Below are 26345 nucleotides of genomic sequence, written 5' to 3' on the forward strand. Positions count from 1 at the left end.
AATGAGTTTGCCTGCTATGCGTTACAAAGAGCTCTGTATTCAAAAATTTTACTGTAAATATGTGGTTCATTTCTCTGGTTTGAGAGGTTTGTTTACTAGAATGTCTGTGCGATGACACGTTGTCTAGGTTCTTCGCCGAAAAGCTGGGTAAAGCTAGCAACAAGGGGCGTATCTTAACTAATTTTTATCAGACTCAGTCCAATTAGAAGGCAGACAATGTCGACCCATGTATGGATGCTATCTCCACCCTATTAGAAGAGGCGTATCAGGTAAGTACCAACACCCTTTCTGTCATTTTCCAGATCCAAAGAAACACCATGGTGAGGAGAAAGGTGAACGTACGTATGCTTTTATAGCCAAGCTTTTAATTTGGCATTCAATTCAATATGACTCCTCTAACTTATTGGGACCTTACGGTTTAATCTGGTGTGTTCTTCTTGTGCTCTTCTGCTCTTCCAACAGAAATAAGATTTGCATTCTCCTTGCAATTTAAGAAAGCTTTAAAAATGCTGCTGTTCCAAACTGGATTTCAGGCAGCTGTTAAGTATCTGGGGTCATGGAACACATGAAGAACATATATTCTTCATGTCTCTTATACTTTTAGGTGGAATATGATTTTGTACCTAACCATTTTGTATTTTTGTACCATATAATTGTAGTTTTGTATTTTTAAGTTACAATGATTGATGTAGAGTTATAGAGGTAGGAGGGGGAGGGAGGAAGGAAGGGGAGGAGGAAGGGAGGGAGGAAATGGAAAGAGAGGGAAAAGAAGGAGGAAGGAAGGAAGGAAAAAAATGGAGAGGGAGGGAAAAGAGGGAGGGAGGGAAGAAGGAAGAGTGCCAAAAGAATAGAAAGATGTTTCCGATTGCCTTTGTAGCGAATATAATTACAAAACTATTTTGCAAAAAATAATCTTTTTCTCTGTTATCCAATTATTCAAAGCATGTGCATTTCCCCCCATTTAATGCTATGAGGAGTTTCTAGTCAGTCAGAAAGATATTGCCTTTTCTCTGATCAAAAACATTTATTTAGTTGTCTCAACAGTCAATTTCAACCACATATTTCTCCATTGATCTATTTGTATATTGTAGCCAATTTTTCAGCCCATTTAATCATCCATTCTTTCACTTGTTCTTCTTTTGCATCCTATTTCAGCCAATGCTTACACATTTTAATAACATGTTCATTATTAATAAATATTTCAAATTCAGACTTACTTGTTCAAAATCATAGCATCTTTTATCCACTTCAAACTTTCTAATAATTGTACATAAGAAAACCACGGGCATGTTCTGTTATAAAATCTGTTATCAAATTGAAAAATTTGCATCCATCACTTACTTGCAATGCACCATCTTTTCCTCAATTCAGGTAGAGAATGGCTGTTTCAATTATCCATATTTATTTAGGGGCATGCTCTTTGCGGAGACTTAGTAATGTATTGGAAATGATGGCTTTAGGCCGGGTGTCAAAATTCAATTCTGTCATTTTCCAGATTCAAAGAAACACCATGGTGAGGAGAAAGGAGAAGGTACGTATGCTTTTATAGCCAAGCATTTAATTTGGCATGCAATTTAATAATAAGTATCTAGGGTCATGGAACACACGAAGAACATATATTCTTCATGTCTCTTATACTTTTAGGTTGAATATGATTTTGTACCTAAACGTTTTGTAATTTTGTACCATATCATTGTATGTTTGTATTTGTAAGTTACAATGATTGATGTAGAGTTATAGAGGGAGGAGGGTGTGGAGGAGGAGAGAGAGAGGGAGGAAGTGGGAAGGATGGAGGAAGTGAGGAAGCAAGGAAGGAGGAAGGAGGAAGGAGGAAGGAAGGGGAGGAGGAAAGGAGGAAAGAAATGGAGAGAGAGAGAAAAGAGGAAGGGAGGGAGGAAGGAAGGAAGAAAGGGTGCCAAAAGAATAGAAAGATGTTTCCGATTTCCTTTGTAGTGAACATAATTACAATTATCTTGCAAAAAAAGTGATTTTGTTTCTATTATCCAGTTGTTCAAAGCATATGCATTTCCCCCCATTTAATGCATCCAGGAGTTTGCATAGTCAGCCAGAAAGATATTGTTTTTTCTCTGATCAAAAACATTCATTTAGTTGTCTCAACAGTCAATTTCAACCACATATTTCTCCATTGATCTATTTGTATATTGTAGCCAATTTTTCAGCCCATTTAATCATCCATTCTTTCACTTGTTCTTCTTTTGCATCCTATTTCAGCCAATGCTTACACATTTTAATAACATGTTCATTATTAATAAATATTTCAAATTCAGACTTACTTGTTCAAAATCATAGCATCTTTTATCCACTTCAAACTTTCTAATAATTGTACATAAGAAAACCACGGGCATGTTCTGTTATAAAATCTGTTATCAAATTGAAAAATTTGCATCCATCACTTACTTGCAATGCACCATCTTTTCCTCAATTCAGGTAGAGAATGGCTGTTTCAATTATCCATATTTATTTAGGGGCATGCTCCTTGCAGAGACTTAGTAACGCATTGGAAATGATGGCTTTAGGCCGGGTGTAAAAATGCAATTCTGTCATTTTCTAGATTCAAAGAAACACCATGGTGAGGAGAAAGAAGAACGTACGTATGCTTTTATAGCCAAGCATTTAATTTGGCATGCAATTTAATAATAAGTATCTAGGGTCATGGAACACATGAAGAACATATATTATTCATGTCTCTTATACTTTTAGGTTGAATATGATTTTGTACCTAACCATTTTGTATTTTTGTACCATATAATTGTAGTTTTGTATTTTTAAGTTACAATGATTGATGTAGAGTTATAGAGGGAGGAGTGGGAGCGGGAGGGAGGAAGGAAGGGGAGGAGGAAGGGAGGGAGGAAATGGAAAGAGAGGGAAAAGAAGGAGGAAGGAAGGAGGGAAAAAAATGGAGAGGGAGGGAAAAGAGGGAGGGAGGGAGGGAAGAAGGAAGAGTGCCAAAAGAATAGAAAGATGTTTCCGATTGCCTTTGTAGCGAATATAATTACAAAACTATTTTGCAAAAAATAATCTTTTTTTCTGTTATCCAATTATTCAAAGCATGTGCATTTCCCCCCATTTAATGCTATGAGGAGTTTCTAGTCAGTCAGAAAGATATTGCCTTTTCTCTGATCAAAAACATTTATTTAGTTGTCTCAACAGTCAATTTCAACCACATATTTCTCCATTGATCTATTTGTATATTGTAGCCAATTTTTCAGCCCATTTAATCATCCATTCTTTCACTTGTTCTTCTTTTGCATCCTATTTCAGCCAATGCTTACACATTTTAATAACATGTTCATTATTAATAAATATTTGAAATTCAGACTTACTTGTTCAAAATCATAGCATCTTTTATCCACTTCAAACTTTCTAATAATTGTACATAAGAAAACCACGGGCATGTTCTGTTATAAAATCTGTTATCAAATTGAAAAATTTGCATCCATCACTTACTTGCAATGCACCATCTTTTCCTCAATTCAGGTAGAGAATGGCTGTTTCAATTATCCATATTTATTTAGGGGCATGCTCCTTGCAGAGACTTAGTAACGCATTGGAAATGATGGCTTTAGGCCGGGTGTAAAAATGCAATTCTGTCATTTTCCAGATTCAAAGAAACACCATGGTGAGGAGAAAGAAGAAGGTACGTATGCTTTTATAGCCAAGCATTTAATTTGGCATGCAATTTAATATTACTCCTTTAACTAATTGGGACCTTATGGTTTAATCTGGTGTGCTTTTTTTTGTGTTGTTCTGTTCTTCCAACAGGAATAAGATTTGCATTCTCCTTGCAATTTAAGAAAGCTTTAAAAACGCTGCTATTCCAAACAGGGTTTTTGGGAGGAAAAAGGGAGGGAGGAATTTAATTTTATTTAATTTTATTTAATTTATAGACCGCCCCCTCTCCCCAAAGGGACTCGGGGCGGTGTACAGACCACAATAAAACAATATACAAAAGAAGGAAGGGAGGGGAAGAGGAAGGAAATGGGGAGGGAGGGAAAAGTCGGAGGGAGGAGGAAATAGAGAGGAAGACAGGGAGGTCAATTGTTTGAATCTTTTCCCAGTTAAATCCACCTGGAGCCCGGCAAGGGGGGCAAGGCATTTATGGCTGCCCTCTGTTAAGGAGGTCCATCTAGAGGCTCCAAGAAGAAGGGCCTTCTCTGTGGTGGCTTCTTCCCTGTGGACCATCATCCCTGCAGAAATAAGATGGCTCCCACCTTGACATACTTGTTATTGCCTGGTTGTTTGCTGATTTTCTTCCTTCGTTTCCTCTTTGTTTATGTATTTCTTGTTTATGTCTTTCATTTTCCCAGTTTTCCCCTCCCTTCAGGCCTATCTCAGTTTGTTGAATTCAGATAATCCAAATACTTACAACAACGTAACCGTTTTGGTTCCTCTATTTCTTGTTCCCATTCTGCTTATATAAAAATGTTGGTCACCTCAAAAGGGATTAGCGTGCGAGGTGCTCATGTAGGAATATTTTGAGTGAAGGACAGAAAGCCCCCTGGAGCCTCTAAAACCAGCTCAGAGCCATCATTTTCCTACTGGAATACGTAAACTGGATGTAAACAAGCATTTTGCCTTCTCATAGGCTCGAAGAAAGAACCTCATGAAAAGAAACGACATGAACGACATGAAGGAGGTATGTAAGTGTTCCCTTCTATCCTACGCAGAATACTATTAATACTAGCTTAGTTGTGATGGGTCACATTGGCACAGCGGTTAAAGATGCTGAGCTTGTCAGCTGGAAAGCCGGCAGCCTGGGTTCGAGACCCGATCATCGTGCAATGGGGTGAGCTCTCGTTACTCACTGCAGCTCCTGCCCACCTAGCCGTTTGGAAGCAGGCCAATGCGAGTAGATAAATAGGTACCACTATTGGAGGGAAGGTAAGGGAGTCCTGTGCTTCTCTGCATATAGTCATGCTGGCCACATGACCACGGAAAGTGTCTTTGGACAGTGCTGGCTGCCTTGGCTAAGAAACGAAGATGAGCATCATCCCTAGAGAGGGAAAGGCTGGAGAGGGAGGAACCTTTGGTTGTGATGGGCTTTCTGTTTAACTTTATTTTCTGTATTCATTTCTCCTAATGGTTGTAACTGCATTGGCTTATTTTGGCTCTGTTTCTGTATTTTCTTATAGTTTTGTTTATTTTGAAAGGGATGAATTGCAGGAGTCCCCGTTTCGGGTGGAATATCCGCTGGAAACCAATTCACCTCTAAAATCTGAGCAAGATGAAAAGAATTTAAATCTAGATTGGATCCCTTAATTTGTGGTCATGCATCAGCTTCTATGCTATGCAATTGGAGAACGGGTTTTCACCAATTACTATTTCTTTGGGACCAATGTTTTTTTTTTAAAAAATGTATTAGTAATGAAAGCTTTCAAACTGAATGTAAAACAAAATTCCCTCATTTTTGTAGAGCCAAAGAAGCCTCATGAAGCAAAGAAACATCGACCACCAAGTATGTAAGCTCTAGCAGGCCACCCAACATTATATGCAAATCATGAGACGGGCGGCATATACATTTAATAAGTAATAAATAAAATAGTTCTATTGGTGCAGCGTTCAATAGAAGAGTACTGAGTATTAGGAGGGAGCTGCTGGGAAGCAGTTCTTGGTGAACGGGATAAATACTGTGGATCTTTCAGAGAAAGATGAGAATTCCTACAGAAAATATTAAATACTAAATAATAAATCTAACAATCACATCAACATTCAGATCTACATCATGACAACATTGAATGGGTTTGTTTGCCCCTCCCCCCTTCCACTCTAGAGAAATTCCATCTTTGGTCTTTAAAGAGTTTGCAAGGTGTGAGAAACGTTGGTCCTCCTGGATTCCCAATTTCTGCGCCTTCCATCCCTGAACAGGTGGAAGTTTTGGCCAGGAGAGTCTTTCTACAGATGTGCCAGATGCATCTGTTCCAGGACCAGGAGGCCACTCAGGTTGTCACTGATGCCTTGTTTGCCTTGCAACCGGACTACTCTAGTGTGATTTACATGAGGCTGCTCTGGAATTTACACAATAACAGAGTTGGAAGGCACCTTAGAGGTCTTCTAGTCCAACCCCCTGCCCAAGCAGGAAACCCAATACCATTTCAGACAAGTGGCTGCCCAATCTCTTCTTAAAAACCTTCAATGTTGAAGCAACCACAACTTCCCGAGACAGGCCATTCCACTGATTAATTGTTCAGAAAACTCCTCCTTAGTTCTAGGTTGGTCCTCTCTTTCATTACTTTCCATCCTTTGCTTATTGCCTTGCCCTCAAGTACTTTGGATCAAATACCTCTCCTTTGTGACAGCCGCTCAGGCATTGGATATTGCTATCATGTCACACCTAGACCTACCCAATTCCTGCAACCGTTCTTCATATGTTTTAGTCTCCAGTCCCCTAATCCTCTTTGTTGCTCTTCTCTGCACTCTTTCTAGAGTCTCCACATCTTGTAAAAATTGAGACAACAAAAACCGGATGCAACATTCCAAGCATGGCCTTACCAAGCATTATAAAGTGGTGCTAACGCGTACTTGGGATGTGATGGCTCAGTGGTTAAAAACGCCGAGTTTCTCAGCTGGAAAGCCAAGAGCCCTGGTTCGAGACCTGAGTGCAATGCATGCTTTCGTTCCTTGAGCTCCCGTTCCTTGACCCAACCTGCCCACCTAGCAGGTTGAAAGCATGCAAATTCGAGTAATTATTAGGTACCACTTCAGGGGGAGGTAACAGCGTTCCCTTCACCTTTGGCTTAGCGCCCTGCTGGCCATCTGACCGCAGGAAATGACAACATTGGCTCCCTTGGCCAAGAAACGGATATGAGCTCCACTCCCTTGAGTTGGACACGAAACGGACAGGAGAAAGCTTTAACTTTAAAAAAAACCGAATACTTCAGGTGACCTTGATTCAATCCCTCTCTTAATGTTATGGCTGCGTTGGAAAGCCTCCAAGATGCTACCGCTGGTCCAGAATGTAGTGTTGCCGACAGTACTGGCTGAATCATAGTGTGTTCATGTGTCTCCCTCACTTCACAAGTTGTGCTGGTTGCCCGTTGGCTTCTGAAGCCACACATCTCCCTATGTTTCAGCCTTCCTGGATGCTCTGGGTCTTGGCAACTAAACAATGTCATCCATACTGCTGGCACTTTATTGATGCTTCACGTGTTTCTCTAAATCTGGCCTTGGGGGTAGGATGACCGGTCGAAGACTTCTGGTCCCCCTCCTTATCTTTTTTTTTGGGGGGGGGCTTTTTCTCTTATGGGTTTCCCAAAGGTGCTTTTCCAAAAGGCAACTGGGCTCTCTTGTTTTTTTAAAAACCAAGGCCAGAGGAAACTGAAGAAACTTCTTAGATGAAAAGCAAAACATTTTTTAAACAAAACCAAGAAAATCCAGTTGCCTTTTGGAAAAGCCCTTTGGGACAATCTTGACCTGGATGAGAGAGAATCTCCAGAGAGCTCCATTATGGATTGTTCTTCAGATCAACCGTCTCTTCTTTTCTCTGACATCCATCACTTCTCAATGTTATGCCTTGAAAGCCGCTGAGAGTTGTTCCAGAGTGAGCAGCCTTGAACCCTAAATCAAACATTCTCTCATGCTTTAGTTCCAGTTCCTGGTGAAGAAGAGGAAGTGAAAGAAAGAAGAAAAGAAAAAGAAAAAAAAAGTATGTAAGCTTTTGTAACAGCCAGTCATTTTAATCAGAATGCTATTTCTTTGACTGTTTTGGATCTTAAGGTTTCAAGGTGAATATTTGTTTGTTTGTTTGTTTATATCCTGCCTTTATTATGTTTACAAATAACTCAAGGCTGTGAACATACCCGATACTCCTTTCTCTTCCTGTTTTTCTCACAACAGCAACCCTTTGAGAGAGAGGGTGGCTGGCTCAAGATCACCCAGCCAGCTGTCAGGCCTAAGGCAGGACTAGAACTTACAGTCTCCTGGTTTCTGGTCTGATGTCTTCCCCACTAGACCAAACTGGCTCTCTTAATAACCAATATTAAGAATTTACATGATGGCAATCATGGTGGCAAAACAACGGTCTTTCCCGGCCTTTATCACATCTCCCAGTAGCCCCCCCCTCCCCGTTGACCCTGTTCAAGGTGACCCTGTCCCTGGAGAAACACAAGTCACAGAATAATCTGCAGGGTTGCTGTGAGAAATATTCCTGATATTTGGCAGATAAAGTTGCTTGGATCAGCTCAGAGTGTCTGGACAGGTCCTGATGCGGTACCTATGACATGCCTTGTACTTACCGGGAGCACGTTTGACTCTGTAACTCCTGGGGAGGGAGGTAGATGGCATCCTCCAGTCTGTCAACTCAGGCACCTGTTGGTTAGACCCTCTCAGATGGTCCCAGCTGCCCATCAAGTGGCCTGGGTCTGGGTAATGTGGTGTTTTCTGCAAGAGGGGATGGTACCTTCAGCCTTGAAGGAGTCTGTGGTGTGCCTCTCCTTAAGGAGCAATTGCTGGGCCCCATCGTCCTCGGCCATTTTCATCCAGGCTCAAACCTTCCCTTGAACAGAAAGCATTTCGGATGACCAGGCTTCTACTCTAGAGGAAGGAAATAGATGACCTAGACCAGTTGGGATTCAGAATGGAGGCACTACAGTCCCAAATGCTGAAGTCCTGTGGCAGAGCAAAAATAAGAGTGATGCACCCATCTTGGTACTTCTTGAGTCCTCAGTAGCATTCAGTTATCATTAACCATTGTACCAAGGCCCCATTTGAGGAAAGCTTCGGGGACTGGGATTAATGGTTTACTGGCACTGCTCTCCTCTTTCCTCTGTGGCCTGTGTTAACTGGTGTTGATGGGGGAGAGAGGTCAATTCTCTCTCCAGCTCTGCTTAACCTCTAAATCAGGAGTCTTCAAACGTGGCAACTTTAAGACTTGTGGCCTTGCTGGCTGGAGAATTCTGGGAGTTGAAGTCCACAAGCCACGTTTCGAGATCCCTGATCTAGATGAACCATTGGGTGTGGTGATCCATAAGTTTGGGCTCTGGGATCATCATCATCACACTGATCACACCCAGTTCCTCATCTGACAAGTGACGTTCTTAAAGTCCTGATCCACCACTGGAGGCTTTGCAAGCCAGGATGGGGAGAAACAGGCTCAAACCCAGTCCTGACAACACCAAGTGGCTTTGTTGCTTTGGCTTCCATGGGCCCAAGGACTTTCCTTCTTAGGTCCTTAATGAAGTGACACTTCCCCAGGCGGGACAGGTACATAAAGGGAGGTCCCCCTGAACCCCCGGCTCCTGCTCAAGGAGGAAGTGGAAGCTGAGGTGAGGAGAGTTATTCCACAGGTCGATCTGGTATCCCAGTTGCACCTGTTCCTGGCCCAGGAGGCTCCTCAGAACAGTCAATGATGCCGCTTTCACCTTGCAATTGGATTCCTGTAGGGCACTTAACATGGGGCTGCCCTGGAAGACTACTCAGATGCCAGAACTATCCAGAATACAGCTGTGTGTGCAATGGTGGCCATGTACATGTCCCCATTGCTTCACGAGCAGCATTGATTGTCAGTGGTCTTCTGGGTGCAGTTCAGGCTGCTGATTATCACCTATGAAGCTCTTGGTGGCCTAGAGCCCAGCCAACAGTGGGATCGCATGTCTTCCTATGTCTTGGCCTGCCCAGGGTGGTCAGTTACAGTCGATTTGCTCTGGATACTATCAAGCACTGCCATAAGATCCAGGAGGTGTGTCGTCTTCTTTTTTTAAAGAGTTTGTTTGTATATTTTCACATTACATACATAGGTAATGTATGTCTGGATCATTTTATTTATATAGAATGTTTTTCCCATTCCTAATTTCTAGTTCTACTTCCAACCATTTGTAAAACAAATCCCATATTCAAAAATAAGCCTTGCTGCTATCAAAATATGTAATATTAAGCATAGATTCCCTTTTATCATACTTTTCCCGTATTAAGGAGGTGTGTCTTCCCAGTGATGGCTCCTACCCCTGGAATGATATTTCTGCTGACCCAGCAATCCATACTGCTGACATCTTATTTATGTTTCACAAATTGCTGAAAACCTGGCCTTGGGATAGAATGGCTGGTTGAACCCCTTTGTTTCCTATTTTGTTGTTTGTTTGTTAGTTTGTTCTTTCCATTAAAGCCTGCCTGGTCTTCCATCAACTTTGCTTTGCTTTTTATATATTGTTTTATATGTTATTTTTAAATTGTACTTCATGGTAAGTCCAGAACAGACCAAATGCTGTTGGCCTCTCAGTGGTGTGTCCAGGGTCCACAGTGTTGTGGCCTCCTCCTCTGTGAAACCTGGGATGAGTCTTCTGTCCAGCATCATTAGTCCATCAAAGAGTGAAGGGAGTTTAATCCTAAAATGAACATTTCATGTTCTACAAAGATGATTTGGAGGTGGGAGAAACTTCTAATGTAGTTTACCGGATTCTCTGCATGCCTCTGTGACTATTTAAGACAGATGGGGAGGAACCAGACTGTGAGAATGCCAGCGAGTGATTAGACAAGGAGAAGGTGAATTTTGCCCCATTTTACAACCTTTCTTGCCACAGTGGCTAAGCGAATCCCCGCAGTGGTTAAGCAAGTGAAACAATTGTTAAATGAATCTGGCTTCCCCACTGACTTTGCTCACAGCAACGGTCACAAATATGAGCATCTGAATTTTGATCATGTCCCCATTTGGATGTTGCAATGGTCATAAGTGTGAAAAATGGTCATAACTCACTTTTTTCAATGCTGTTGCAATTTTGAACAGTCACTAAAGGAGCTGTTGTAAGTCTTGGGTACTGTATTTAATTAGGAACAAATGCCTCGCTCGTCTTAATGGTACATTAACCACAATAGCTGGGTAAGTTGGATGTCAAAACACACTGTGTTATTTTCTAGGTCATAAATCAAAACATGCACCGCCGCCGCCGCCGCCACCCCCACCCCCTAGTAAGTGAATTTTGGAACCAATCCTTTCTTAGATAAAAAACTACTAATATTAACTGTTAAAAAGCTTGTAACTAGATGTATTTGCACCTCTGAGCGTCTTTCTAGCCCTGGTGCAGATTCACCCTCCCCGCAGCCTTCCATCACCGGGATGGTTGTGGGGATGCATGCCAAGCAATGGGAGGGAGGCCCCTCCGAGAGAGGTGGGGAGGGAGGATCCGGACCCTCTCCAGACAGAGGAGGAACGGAGCCCCCCTGCTAAGCCTGGCATGCTGTTAGAGGAAGCACAGCGGGGTGCATCACAAACAGCGAAGTCCTTGGCGGTAATACTGAATATAATTTTTCCCCGTGTTTATTTTTCCCAAACCAGGTACTAAAACCCTGATAATACGATTCCTCATAGGACACGACTGCGCCACAATATGTCTTATACTTCTCCTCTTCCTTATTATCCTCACTGTGTGGATGGTCATTCTGAGTAAGTTTCTAATTATATTCAGTGGGTTCTACAAAGGGTCCTTTTCAGAACAAAAACATGCAGAGTTGGCAATTTAGAAAGAATGGCTGCGGTGTCTTTATGGCACGTAGCTGTTTGTGCCTTACGTGCAACATAAAATACCAGCAATAGAAAATCTCAGCCAAAATCGGTACCAGTGATGTTACCACCATCTCCCTGGAATTCCCCAGGAAGGTGTAGCACAGGTACCTCTGCCCTTTCTTTAATCACATGAGCGCTAGATCTGGCAAGGGCAAATGCAGGCAGGCTGTCAACCACTTCTCATGCACCAAAGGGTTGGGCTCTGAGCCCATTTCCCTATTCAAGTGAGAGAAATTGGCACAAGAATGACTATTGCTTTGGGCTGCCGGTGGAAGCATGGTGACCGAAGCAGATCTATGCAGCGAGCAGAAACGATGATGACGGCAAAGACTGAAGAACCAGTGAGTAGAGTAGGAGAGGATGGGAGATTACCCTTATGGAGGGAGAAGCATTCTTAGCAAGTCCTAAAATATTAGATGACACTTCAGTCATTCAGGAGTTGGAAAAATATACCCCATGATTCATTTTTTCCTAGATGGAAATGGAAATGGAAACTAACCAAGGAGAGAGGAAATCTAGAACAAAAGAGAAATTTCCCAAAATCAACTATTTCAATTAATGAGCTGTTCAATTTCAATGTAGATGACCTCTTTGAAAGAGGGTTCAAAGCAGTGGTGGTATTCACCCAGTGCACATCAGTTTGGTTCAACCGATAGTTAACTTTTTGTGCAGTTTGGTGAACTAGCTGAATTGCGTGCCTCGCCATGCCTGGCCCCTCACCACTCCCCTCCCCTCCCCTCCCAGCCACTCATTGGTTGGCCTGAGAAGTTAAGGCCCATGGCAGGTGAGGGAGACCCACTCTGGGCCCAGTGCACTTGGCCAAAGGGCCGCCTGGTGGGGGGAGAAGGTGAGGCTCAGCTGGCTGTCAGGCCCAGTTCTCGGCTTCTGTGGGGCCTCTGGGCAGAACGCCCGAGAGAAAGTGCCTGGTCCGGGCACACAGCCCTCCATAATGGAGCCCTTCTTCCCAGGGAGCAAAGCCTTGGATGACCGGATGTGTTCTGAAGGCCTTGAGGGGCTCCAGAGTTTCCATGTGCCTCTGCCAGCCCAAGCACCCTGCCTTTTATATCCCAACAGCGCTCTTGGGCAGGCAGGCAGAGATCCTGGGGCTGCATGTACGTACCTCAGCACACCACAACAGACTCAGTCACACTGTGACACTCTTCTCCCAAGGACTTCCCGTTCTCCCAACCATCACCTGTGCTAGCCTGGAAGCAGTGTGTCCCCCTGTCTTGGGCTGGATGTGGGACTTGAAGCAGAGGGGAGGGTGAGTGAGTGGCAGCTGCCCGGAGACCCCACAGAAGCTGGGAGATGGGCCCAAGAGGCAGTTGAGCCTTTCCATGCCCTTCCTCCCCTGCCATCGGCCTCACCTTTGTGGATAGCCATGGTGAGCAGAGTGATGTAAGCGATGGGGGAGGGAAACCCACTCCGGGCCCTCTGCGCTCGGGTGTCAGCGCATTAGCTGCAGTTGCTTGTAGGGGTTTGGGCTGGAACTGTGTGTGTGAGAGGAAGGGATTCTTCCCTGAGGGTCAGCAGGAGTGTTCCCATTCATTGGTCTTCATCTGAATGGGTTATTCTCCCCTCCCCTCATCTAGAACCATTGCACATAAGCCAAGGATTACACAAAATCCCCCTCCCCCAAGTAGCGCCTCTTATGGTTGCCATGGAACGAGTGGGGTTTTTTTTTATTGGATTTATATGCCGCCCTTCTCCCAAAGGACTCAGGGTGGCGTACAACATTAAAAAACACACATCCCAAAAGTTAAAAAGAAATTAAATACATATCCAAAAAAACCAAACCGAATTTAAAAGACAATACATTTAAAATGAGTTAAAATTAACAGGCCAGGCCGGCTTGCTGGAAAAGCCAACTTTTTAGGGTGCGTCGGAAGGACCGGAGGTCGGGGATTATGCGAAGCTCCGGGGGCAGCTCATTCCAGAGGGAAGGCGCTCCCACAGAGAAGGCTCTCCCCCTGGGGGTCACCAGCCGACACTGTCTGGCCGACGGCATCCTGAGGAGGCCAACTCTGTGGGATCGTACTGGACAGTGGGAGGCTACTGGTGGCAGTAGGTGGTCTTGCAGGTACCCTGGGCCTAAGCCATGGAGCGCTTTAAAGGTCATAATTAATACCTTGAATCGCACCCGGAAAACAACCGGCAACCAGTGCAGGCCGCCTAAAAGGGATGTAACATGGGAGCACCTAGGTACCCCCATGACAACCCGCGCGGCCGCATTCTGGACCAGCTGAAGCCTCCGGGTGCTCTTCAAGAGCAGCCCCATGTAGAGAGCATTGCAGAGTGGCGGGTGTAACTTCTCGCACACACCAAGAAAAGAGGCAGATGTAAAAACTCCATTCTTGGGAGCTCCTTTGCTCAAGAGGCTGTGCAATTTGTGCCATGCTTACAGTGAAAACCAGCGGCGAGCGGTGTTGTTCTGTTAGCAAATTTGCATGGATGGAGACATGAAATGAGATTGCAGCAGGCTGTCTGCTCAGGCTCTGGCAGGGAATGCCCCCATGTGCTCACACTCCTGCACTGCACCAGACTGGGCTGCACTCTTGGGAGGCCCTGGGCGGGGGACTCCCTTCTGCCCTGAGTTCGCTTCTTTTAAGGCAAAGGTGGTGTCACTGCCTATACCGCCGGAGAAATGGAGCTGTGGCGGCTCAGTTTCTGCCATGTTGCTGCATGTTGTCCTGCATTAGCCGCTTAGCATTTTCCTTTCCACCTAAAAGTTGAGGCCCTAGATGGGAGCTTTTCTGGCTGGAGCTGGGTGAACTTCCTGCTCTGCTAGCAGTTCTGTGCAAGGACAAACTAAGCTTCTTGCTGGGTTTCCAAAGCTCACGTACTTCCTCTTGGTATCCCAGGAGAGCCCAAAGGAAACCCTCTGGTGGGGAGGGGAGGAGAAGAACTACGTTGAGTTGGCCATACCCACCCAGTTATGGCTATCCAGCTGGTCATTAGGGCAGAAAACCAGTTGTTAAATTATTTGAATCCCACCACTAGGTCAAAGGTAATGTCACAGGAAGGCAAGGGTTAAAAAGAGGGGTCAAAGAGCCCTTCTATGTTAAAATTGAACAGCCCTCACTCAACAGAGGGGTACAACAGTACCCATCTCCAGTTTACAACACAGTCCTTCCAGCAGTTCCAAGAAGGTTCCATAGTCATTTGACTATTCTGGTGAGCCTTAGGGCTCAGGTAAACCTCCAAGGGGCCTCAATGAATCTCAGAGAGAGTGCAAACAGCCAGATGAGTGCAGGGCCTTCCATTTGCCACCATTCAGTGAGAACTGAAGAAGCTTCCTGAATGAGAAGTAAAACATCTTCAAGGAGAAACAAAGTCCAGTTACCTCTCAAAAAGCACCCTTGGGACAACAATGATGTATGGGTGCAGGGGGAAATAGGAGAAAAAACATCGGGAAAAAACCCTAATGCACCTTTGGCATAAAACCAAAGTACTTTAACAACAACAGGGCTTGGCATTAAAAGTGTTCCCTCCCTCAACAATCAGAGATATATAGATACATTATTTAAGTTGCTTATACTGCTTTAAGACTACTGTTTGTGGGTTAACATAGATAGAACAAGCTAAGTTAAAGAATTATTTTAAAAAGGGGGGGGAAAGGGAAAGATATTGGATGCTAATTTGGGACAGCATATGTAAGATACTAAAAGAACAAGATAAAATTTTAAAAGAGATGGTGAATATCACAACAACAGCACTGAGAACCGGGAAAAAGACAATTGTAAACCTAGCAACAAATCTAGCGACAAAGGTATTGATTGCTTCTCCAGCATTCCAAAGGTCAACAGAAGAAATGACTACAATGGAAAAACCAAATTCTGGATCGAATATCAAAAATGTGTAGACAGCACTGCTAACTATCCAAGAAACTATGATTAAGCTTCAAGAGGCAGTAGCTAAAAACCACAGTGAATTGAAAACCGATATGAATGAAATGAAAATAGAGATGAGTGAAATGGAAAATGAAGTTAAAAACGACATACAGAAATTAATGACAAAATGGGAATTATGCCACAAACACTGGAAAAAAATGAACAGTCAATAAAAGCAGTGGAAAAAAGAACAAATAGAGAAGAAATTAGACTTAGTTGAACAGCAGATGAAAACGTCAAGCAAGAACTTAGAAGACTCTCTCATCCATCTGGAAATGGATTGTGCAGCATTTTACCTTCGATTCCAGAAGTAACAGAGACAAAAGAGGAAGATTTACCAATGATAATGTCGGGATTAGTAGCAGAGATGTTAAAAAGAGACAAGCATGAGATTCTAAATGAGTTGGACGATATATACAGGGTAAGCACTAATTATGCCAGAAGACACCAATTGCCTAGAGAAGTACACACCAGATTCGTGAGGAAAAAAGTAAGAGATATAATTTCTAGAATAACAACAGATGAGCTGATGATGTACAAAGGGAAAGAGATACAAACCCTGAAACAAATCCCGCAAAGAGTGAGAGAGCAAAGAAGAGAATATTGATTCCTGGCGACACAACTGATTAAACGAGATGTACTATTTAGGTGGTTGGTACCTGAATGGATGCTGGTAATCTGGCAGGAGAAAAGGATTAAAGTTGACAATCTGGAGAAGGCACAGGATTTATATGAGCAACTAGTAGGCCCGGAAGAGGAACAGAGCAGTAAAGAGGAGATGGAATATAGAAGCCAGGAAGAACAACAACAGAGAATAACGGAAGGAGAACAGGGAGAAAGTAGTAGGGAGGAGGAAGAGCAGCAGAGAGAGGAGGAAGTGAGACCAAAAACAAGGACCTGAAAAAGAAACTAGAGTTAATAAAAAACAAAGACAGGTAGAGAATTAGGAAGATGGAAGAAGAAATTCAATTATTGTCAGTAAATATTAATGGTTTAAATTTGGCAACAAAAAGAAAGTGTATCTGGGCAAAATTAATAAAACAAAAGGCAGATATAATATGCTTACAGGAAACACATTAAAAAAAACAAGATATAAAATACCTGGAATGTCCTAAATTAGGAATATATATGCAGCATCAGCAGAAGAAAAGAGAAAAAGGGATAGCAATATATGAGGTTTCTTAAGATGTTGGCTATTTTTTGGTCAGTGTTGAAGGCTGTCTTGATATTGTGTTTGTGGAGAATTTTGCTGATTTTATCTGTGGTGCCTTTGATGTAAGGGAGGAGGGCGATGCCATTGTCCTGTTCTATGTCTCGGTTTTTTGGGGGAGTCTCCCTTTGGATTAGGTTGGTAATTGTTTTTCTTTGGAATCCGTTGGAGATTAATACGTTTGTGAGAATGTGTAATTCAGTTTTCAGGTGGTCTTTGTCGGCTAGGCGTTTGGTTCTGGAGATGAGGGTCTTGGCTACAGAGTTGATCTGAGCAGGGTGGTGATGGGATTGTGCGTTTAAGTAGCGGTTGGTGTGTGTTTTTTTCCAGTAGATGGTGTGTCCTAGGGAGCCATTGAGTTTTTTGTAGATTAGGATGTCCAGAAAGGGAAGTTGGTTGTTTGCTTCTATTTCCATGGTGAATTGTATTTTGGGGTGTAGGCTGTTGAGATGTGTGAGAAAGTTGTCCAGTTTTTCTCTCCCGTGTGGCCAAATCACGAAAGTGTCATCAACATATCTAAGCCAGAGTTTGGGTTTGTGTTCAGATTTATCTAAGGCATTAGTTTCAAAATGTTTCATGTATAAGTTTGGGGTGACGGGTGAGAGGGGTGATCCCATGGGTGCTCCTTCTATCTGTTTGTATCTTTGTCCATTATGGATGAAGTATGTGTTGGTTAGGCAGTGGTTGGTCAGGTCCAGGATGTGTTTAGTGGGGTTGTGTTTGTTCTGGATGGCTGTCAAGGCTTCTTTTATAGGCACTTGGGTAAAGAGGGATATGACATTGAAGCTTACGAGTAGGTCGCTGCATTGTAGGTTTTGTTTCTTTATTGTTTCTATGAAGTGGAGTGAGTTTTGTATGTGTGAGGTGATGGATTCTGCGTAGGGTTGGAGTTGTTTGGCGAGGAATTTGGCAAAATTCTGTAGAGGGGAGCCTATGGAGCTGACTATGGGTCTGAGTGGTGTTCCTTCTTTGTGTATCTTGGGGAAGCATAGAGTTTGGGGCATCTGGAAGATTTCTCCCTGGGGATGATTCTTTGCTGGATCTCTTCACTGATGGGAGAGGCTTTTATTTTGGATTTGGTGTTTTTTTCCAGGTAGGTGGTGGGGTCTGTGTTTAGAGGTTTGTAAGCAGGGTCTTGGAGTAGGTTGGATAGTTTGGCTTGGTAGTCAGATGTGCTCATCACCACTGTGGCGTTACCTTTGTCTGCTGGGAGAATGATTGTGTTGTTGTCTTTCCTCAGGTTGGTGAGTGCTATTTCTTCTTCTTGCTGTAAGCAAGATAATACATACAGTACATGTACAGGTATGATGATATAATGCTGATATAATGACTGTAAGATGTTGCAGAAGGGAAAAAATAAAAATAAAACAAAAAATACAACAGGGCTTGGCATTAAAAGTGTTCCCTCCCTCAACAATCATTCTCAGGGTAACCAGAAGGAGGTTGAAGAACCAGAAGCAATTTGTTTGTTCCTAGTTCAAGGACACCCAAATGAATCACTCAAACCCATAGATTACAATTTAAGACGAACTGATATTTATCTTGGGTGTGCAAGTGTTGCAGTATTATCTCACAGCTAAAGTCCCTGCATTGATCAACTTCTCTTTCAGTGTGGCAATTAAGGGAGAAATATGAGCCTATTCGTAAGGCAATAAACAACATTAGGAAGTTCATGATTTCATTCAATCCTGACTTTCAGGTACTTCAGGGTAAGTAATGTTACAGTCTAAATGTACAAGAGGCATCTCTTTCTTTCTTTCTTTCTTTCTTTCTTTCTTTCTTTCTTTCTTTCTTTCTTTCTTTCTTTCTCCCCCTCCCCCTTTAATCATAAACATTTTGGATACACTGTATTGTCAGGGCATATCATTTACAAAAAAGCAGAGAGAAAAGAAAAAGAAATATTCACACATATACTAATAATGATAATAATAGTGTAACAGAATAATTTTAGCTAGATTTCTCTTTCTATTGCTTTATTTGTAATTCTGTCAATTATATTAGTGTATTTGTAATTGTAAATGAGGAGGGATGGGGTTGGATGGGGAGCAACGGGTTGAAACTAAACCTTGGCAAGACTGAGTGGCGCTTTGGGGTTTGGGGTTCGTTGGCCCAGGGAGAATTGCCATCTTTAGTCTTGGATGGAGTGGTACTACCCAAAACAGACCCTGTGCATAATCTGGGGGTTCTCCTGGACTCACAACTCCTGCTTGAAGAGCAGGTGACGGTCGCAGCCAGGAGGGCCTTCGCGCAACTACGAGTTGTGCACCAGTTACGCTCTTTCCTGGACTAGCAATCCCTACTCATAGTCACTCATGCCTTAGTCACTCCCCGTCTTGACTATTGCAACACGCTGTACATGGGGCTGCCCTTGAAGAGCATCCGGAAGCTCCAGTTGGTGCAAACTGCAGCGGCCTGCATGGTTTTGCGCAGACCTCGGTGTGCATATGTATCACCTCTCCTGCGGGAGCTGCATTGGCTGTTGATTTGCTTCTGGGTGCAATTAAAGGTGCTGGTTGTCACCTTTAAAGCCCTTCATGGCTTGGGACCAGGTGATCTGAGGGACTGTCTCTTGCCGGTCACATCTACCTGACCCATCAGAGCGGGGAGACGGGGAATGTTGCGGGCCCCATCCCTGAGAGATATACACCTGGTGGGACCCAGAAGAAGGGCCTTCTATGTGGTGGCTCCCTCCCTCTGGAACATCATTCCCCAGGGATTAGAACGGCCCCCACTCCAACACTCCTCCGGAAGGCGCTGAAGACCTGGTTCTGGCAGTGAACCTGAGGAAGCCAGAGCGGGATGGAGCCCATTAAATGGCTCGTGGGATCAGCTGTCGCTGGGGCAGGAGGTGGGAGGTGGAGGATGATTGTATTACATTAATTTATTTGATTTTGTATTAGTTTTACTGTTTTAGATGTGGGTTTTTTATATCCTGTATGCCGCCTTGAGTTGCCATGGGCAAATAGACAGCAATATAAATTTAATGATAAAAAAATAAGAAAATACACCATCTTTATATTTAATTCATACATAGCATTAATCTTTCATCATCTAATTTCTACTTCTTATCTCTAATCACTCGTAAACTCTATTCCAGTAATATTATGTGCCTTCTTTGTCCTTTATTTTTAATGTCAAACTGTCCATCTCCTCACAGTCTACTACTTTCTGAATTACATCCTCATCTAACGGAGTGTTCTTATTTTTCCAATATTGTGCAAATAGAATCCTTGCTGATCTCAATACATGCAAAACTAAATATACAGTCCCTTTATCATAGCCTTCTGGCATTAGACCCAATATTTCTAATTTCAGACCTATGCGTTACATGGTCATCTTTTCCAACCAAATATGTATTTTTGTCCAAAGTTTTCTTGCTTTCATACAAGTCCACCACATGTGATAATAGGTACCTGGAGTCTGATTACACTTCCAACATTTGGAGGACATATTGCAGGGGTGAAATTCGACCTGTTCGGACCGGTTCAGGCGAACTGGCAGGGACAATTTGAAATGGTTCGCTGAACTGGTAAAAAACACCCCTGGTTGGCCCTGCCCATGGCCGCCTGGTCGCCCACTCACCCCTTCCGGTCACTCGGCACTCATCATCTGCATAATTCTACTGGGAAGCCACAGAAGAAAAAGTCCAGGTCTGGGCACACAGCCCTCCACGATAGAGTCTTCCTGGGGAGCAAAGCAAGAACTTACTGATCCATCCCAAGGGTGGTGGCAGGTGGGGGGGGGGAAAGGTGAGCTCCAGGGCGGCGTTAGGAGGTCAGTCTGTGCTGAGTTTCAGGAATGGATGATGTAGCCCAACCCAGGGGTGCAATTCGACTGCTTCAGACCAGTTCGTGGGTACCAGTAGCAGCAATTTTAAATGGTTCGCTGAACTGGTAAAAACCACCCCTGGTTGGCCTCGGTCCCATCCGCTCCCTCGCCCACCTGCTCATCCATTCCTGAAGCTCAGCACAGACTGAGGGAACGATGTTAGGCAGGAAAATCCCCTTCCCCATTTTCCCATCTTTCATGAAAATGGCTCCATTCCGAGGCTTCAGCGTTGCAATCCTGGGATACGCTGAAGATTGGCAGGAAAATGAAGATGCAGAGTGTAGCAGTGTTCTTTGGGCCAAATGTATTTATCAGACAAATAAATAAACTTGTAAAATATATTAGCCATTCATCTTACGGTATGGTAACTCTGAGTAGCTCACAATAGTAAAATAGTGAACTATTCAGTAGCCTTTATTTCCATCCCCGTAGCTAGATTAGCAGCAGAATGGAAGGATTAAATATTCAGCTGCTGCTGCAGATATTCTTCATGTACTCCTTCGGTTTCAGAAAACTAGCCACATGTATTCCCTAGAGTCAGGAAGATGCCCCACTGAAGATCCAGAGAACCACGAGCCAACATCTCAACAGAATCACAGAGTTGGACGGGACCTTGGAGGTCTTCAAGTCCAACCCTCTGCTCAAGCAGGCGACCCTAGACCATTCCCGACAAAGAGTTGTCCAGCCTCTTCTTAAAGACCCCATAGGACGAAACTTCACAAGGGAAGAAGAAAACGACCGCACCCTTCCTGGATATCCTTATCGGCAGAGACTCTGATGGCAGACTAGAAACACAAGGCCATTGAAAAACCACCCACACCAAGCAAATGCACCACTGCCAAAGTACCCCACCCCCCACAAGAGAAGCTGTGGGAGAACACTGCTTAGATGAGCACAAACTCACTGCAGCATCCCTGAACATCTGGAGAAGGAAACAGATCTTCTATGCAACATTTCCCAACAAAATGGACATCCACGCAACTTTACCCAAAGTGCCTGACCACTCAGCCCGCTACCACACAACCAAGTACAGCACTGCCACATATCAAAAACATCTCTGAAACTACCAGATGACCTCACCCTAGCACACAACCCAACTAAAGCCCTCCAGAACCTCCCAAGAAACCCAACGATCCAGCAGAAACAGGAGTCATTGACAACATCCAGTGTGTAAAGACTGCAACAGCCACTTCATAGGACAACCAGGCAGAAGGCTAGCAGAACGCATCCGTTCAGCCCCAACCAGCAGTCATAAGGCATGATGTAAACATGCACAACACGTGGACAGTCTTGACTCTGGTTTCCACTTGGATTCCTTCTGCCTATCAGCCTTCAATCAGCCAGATTGCCTTACCATTGCCCTCTTCCCAGGGCTGAGAGTGAGGGGCTGGCCCAGGCTCTGTGCCTAAGGCAGGATGAGAATTCATGGTCTCCTCAGCCCTTAATCCCAAACTGGCTCTCTTGCATTGCTGTGATGTTGACATTCTCACAGTGCAAACAGGAAGTTGACGCACTGCTTTCCAGAGTGAGCTTCACAAAGACACCGACCTATGTCTCTCTTGGCCAGCAAGAAACTGCACAGCATTGGGGGCAAAGGCTGGGCTTTAGCTTCGTCAGAGAAAGTGATCTATTTTGCCTTGGGATCTCTTTGGGAACAGGGAAAAGGAGCTTTCGAGGGGTCCCTGGTGCTCTCTGAGCTTGGTGGTTTCCTTGCAGATGTTTCATGACCCAAACTACGTGATATCATCAGTGCCACCACATGCATGCTGCGGAGGTTACCAGGTTTGGATAATGAAATGGCTGCAAGAAAACCCCCAAGCTCAGAGAGTACCGAGGACCGCTCATTTCGACCCTGAGCTACAAAAATTCTCCTTTAACTGAAGGCCTTTTCCTAGCTTTGTAATCCTACACATGTCTTCAGATGCTTGTTTTGTGTTGCTGTGGTGCTGGAAGATGGACTCTTTCAATAGAGGCAGAAAGCTGTTCATATCTAAGTATGTTTTCTTGTTGCATTTGTTTCAGATATTGAAATAATCCTGGAAGCTGAAAAGCATGCAGCAGCAAAACTGTTGCCGTGGGCTGGAATGCTCAATGAAATTGAAGCTGAGATTAGTATGTTTCTCACAGGTTTTGACAGATAAGTATAGTATGTGAAGGGAAGGAGGGCCCACCCTGAAACTGGGGTGTTGGTTTTGGGGTGGTCTTTGGGGGGTGGGTTGAAGTACCATTCAAAGGCAGCATCCACCAACCTTGTGGCAGTGAGAGGGTCTTCTGTTTGAGCAGGGGGTTGGACTACAAGACCTCCAAGGTCCCTCCCAACTCTGTTATTCCATATATATGTGAGGTGGGGAGCTTCCCCGTTCGGGCAGTGTGATCAAAATCCTGCCTCTTTGTGGAGACTTCCATAGGTCTATTCCAAATTGCCACCTCCATTGTCCACGATGGAAAAACCTCCAAAATTTATGGTTTAGAGAATGTGACCCTTGATCGTCTCTCTCTAACTTTAATGGTCTTCTCCTTAGAATAATTTATTATTATGCATATTGTGAAATATATTTCAAAGTAAGAAGTAAGGAAGAAAAATTTAGGATGCCTTGAACACATCCTCTATTAGGTGTCTATTGATTGTTGAACAGGCACAGGAAGAAGGCAGCAGAATAACTTCTCCAACTGATGAGTAGATATCGTTGTAGATAGAGATTGCCTTTCTTTCTTTATTCTGAAATTTATTTGCTACCCATCTTGCATCCAAGGACTCTATATTCTATATAGAGATTGCCATAATACTATTCCTCTTCAGATTAAGCCACAGTATGCAAAATAGCAATAAACATAACTAAATAAAGGAAATTTACCAGTGGTGGGATTCAGCCGGTTTGGGCAAACAGGTTGTTAAAATTCTGGCTGACCCCACCCCTTCCACACAGAATCGCCTTATCTTTGCAGCATCAGTCATGTGATTGAGTGGGCGTGGCCTATTCAACATCACTCACAGCAAGGTGCAGTCCCATCTTGCCGTGAGTGACGTTGAGTTGGCCATGCCCACCCAGTCACATGACCATCTAGCCATGCCCAGATTTGACTAATTTAACAACAGAACCTGTTGTTCAATTATTTGAATCCCACCACTGCTATGTAATTTTTAAATAGAAAGATAAAACATATAGCTCAATCTAGAGTATACCCTGATTCTAACCACTGATTAATCTAATTGTGCTTTTTTGCCTTTCTCTCTCCATGTCGTAATCCTGATTTGGCTTAAAGTGAACATTCAATACAAATTGAATAACGGCTGGGTAGCATATAAGGGATACCTTTATTCATTAAGTGACCACATGCTTAGCCAGCATGAGTTCATAACCTATTGTAAAGATGAAGGAGCTGCACTTCTTTCAGATATAAGTGACGAAGAGGAGGTAAGTAAAATAAGGTTCCTAGATTTGTTAGTTGCTAAATGAAAATGACACAATTGGAACTGTGTTTACAATCGTACTCCAGCTTTCCTTTGCTTTACAGTGTCAAAAGGATACAGGTAACCAGATTTGGAATAATATTTCACTACTTGCTGTTTAGTTTGGATGAAAGAATGAGTTTTGCTGAGAAATAGAAGACATTTGCGTTAGAAAGTCATGATCTGAGGTTTGGGTGGCATGGATACTTACCTATGGTACAATAAAGCTAAGCTGAATGTCAATTTTAAAAACCATTATGTTAGGCCAGATATTCTTACAGTATAGAATAAATGCAGATTTAGATTCTGTCTGAAAATACCTTTATGGCTTTCAGCACAAAAAAGCATTTTATAGTTCCGGTTCCGGCTGTGGTTTGCGACGGGCATGCCTTGCTCGCCCCGCGCGCTCCTGGTGGGCTCCCCCTTGATTGGGGGGGGCACAGGAAGCCTCGTAGGGGCTCCTGCTGAGGGGGCGGCTTAGTGGGGGACCCCCTGTGTCGGGGGCAGCCGGGGGGGCTCCCCCCATCGCCCTAGGCATCGGGAGGCAAAAGGGGAGGTGCTTCTGCATCTTCGCATTGAGGCAGCTGGGCGAAACTGACGATTTGAAGGACCCAGTTACAATGCGGTGAGATGGAGATTCCCCCCGTTCCCTTTTATGACTGAAGGAAAAACAAAAAGACTGTCAGCTCTTTAGAAAAAACTTTCAACCCGTTCCTGGGAAGTGTGACTGGAGGGAGGGGGATTTCCCCCCCCCCCTTGGATAAGCGGCTTTAAACTGCTCTCTGCCCCCAGAGGAGGAGGAGGAGGGGAGCTCTGGAATGAAGTCACGCTCATAGCAAACAGCAGATTTATTTTACTGCAATTGTGAAAATGAGGTGATGATCTGTTTCTTTTTGAAAACTTTGAAAACTTTTGGTTTGTTGCCTTCTGATCCCGGAGCTGGCAGGGCAAGATGGCACAGTTCCGTTGTCTTCATGTACTTTGAAATTTGACTCCACCCACAGAAACTGCTGGCATTTTGTCTTTGTCTCCATGACACTCAGAGATATCTCTTGTTATACTTTATCCTGGACTTGGAACAATGGACTTTATTGCCTGGACTTAGAATTGAGAAAAGGTCTCTATTTGTCTGGACTCCCTGCCTCGTGATCTCTCTCGGCTATCCACCTTTACAACTGTTTCTTCTCTGTACGGACACAGTCACTTCTGAGCTCTTCTTACTACAATGCCACCCAAAAGACCACCACCGGGGAAACCGGGTTTTGCTGGCTCTGCCCCAGCATCTTCAACGTCCAGCCCCAGTGGACAACAGACACTAATATCTCTGTTCCAGCCTAAGCCCCCGGAGGTGGACTTTCAACAGATGTTTCAACAACTCTTAAAGGGGCAGGAGGACTTGAAAAACCAATTGAAAGAAATGAACGAACAGCTCAGAGAGAACCAAAACCGAACAATTCAAAATTCACAGAGACTGGAACTTTTGGAGGAGGGGACGGCTGAGATAAGGGGGGAGGTGAAGGGGGTCCAGAGAGGAAACCAAGAACTTGAGAACCATCAGATAAAAATGGAATTTGAAAGGATGTCTTTTTTCCTTAGATTTCAAAATGTAATTGAGGCTGATGATGAAGACCTGAGGGATATTATGACAAATTTACTGGCTGAATATATCAAAAAAGACAGACAACAGTTGGGGTGGGATATTGACCTGGTCTATAGAGTAAACTCAGCATATGCCAGAATACATAACGTTCCAAGGGAGGTCCACATTAAATTTCTCAGAAAGACTACAAGAGATGAGATTCTGAGTGCACAAAGGGGGCAAGCATTAAAATACAAGGATAGAGAAATAGCCATTCTGAAACAAATCCCAAAGAAAGTTAGAGATAAAAGAAAAAATTATTCGCTTTTAGCGAAGAAATTATACCAGAAAGGGGTGTGGTTCAGATGGCTTATGCCAGAAGGTATGCTAATATTCTGGGAGGACACGAGAGTTAGAATCAACACAACTATGGAGGCTGAGGCCTTCATGGAAAAAAAACAAAGTCCTCCTAGATAAACCTGATGACACTGCACGGGACATACAGGACATGGGAGGTGCCGGAGCTCTGCTGGAGGGGGGAGAAGAGGCAACATCGAGAAAACTCAGATCACAAAAATGAACTAGAAAATCTGTTTGATATAAAATGATTGAAATTATTTGAAGATAAAAGGTTATGTGCTGACAAAATACTATTAAGTAGTAACAATTTAATGTATTAATAAATGAAAGTTATGAGAATGGGGGGGAGGACCATTTCCTGCATAATGTAACTGCCAAAATTTGTAACTTTATCCACCATCCCTTTTCCTGATTATTTTTCTTAAAACCAATACAAATTTTGTTTAAAAAAAAAAGTATTTTATAGACCAGAAAAGATAAATAAACGTAAGTGGCTAATCTAGTATGTGATAAAT

At 43.5% G+C, this 26345-nt stretch overlaps 1 protein-coding gene across 3 annotated transcripts in view; it reads left to right on the forward strand.

The window, feature by feature from the left end:
* The first annotated feature begins 287 nt into the window (after positions 1-287).
* The window catches only part of LOC309395604 (uncharacterized protein), a 32709-nt gene continuing 6651 nt past the window's right edge, over positions 288-26345 (forward strand). The window contains exons 1-4 of one of the 3 annotated variants that reach the window (XM_081960006.1): positions 288-338; positions 2573-2608; positions 3623-3658; positions 4607-4657. In XM_081960006.1, coding sequence (XP_081816132.1) covers positions 318-338; positions 2573-2608; positions 3623-3658; positions 4607-4657 — 144 coding nt within the window. In that variant the 5' untranslated portion in view covers positions 288-317. Of the gene's footprint in view, positions 339-2572; positions 2609-3622; positions 3659-4494; positions 4658-5434; positions 5477-7603; positions 7669-23668; positions 23857-26345 lie in introns of those variants that run through there. The other 2 variants (XR_014175935.1, XM_081960007.1) reach the window with 2 other exon arrangements.

This window comes from Natrix helvetica (genome assembly GCF_964273705.1).
Source record: "Natrix helvetica genome assembly, chromosome: 7".
NCBI classification, from domain to species: Eukaryota; Metazoa; Chordata; class Lepidosauria; order Squamata; family Natricidae; genus Natrix; species Natrix helvetica.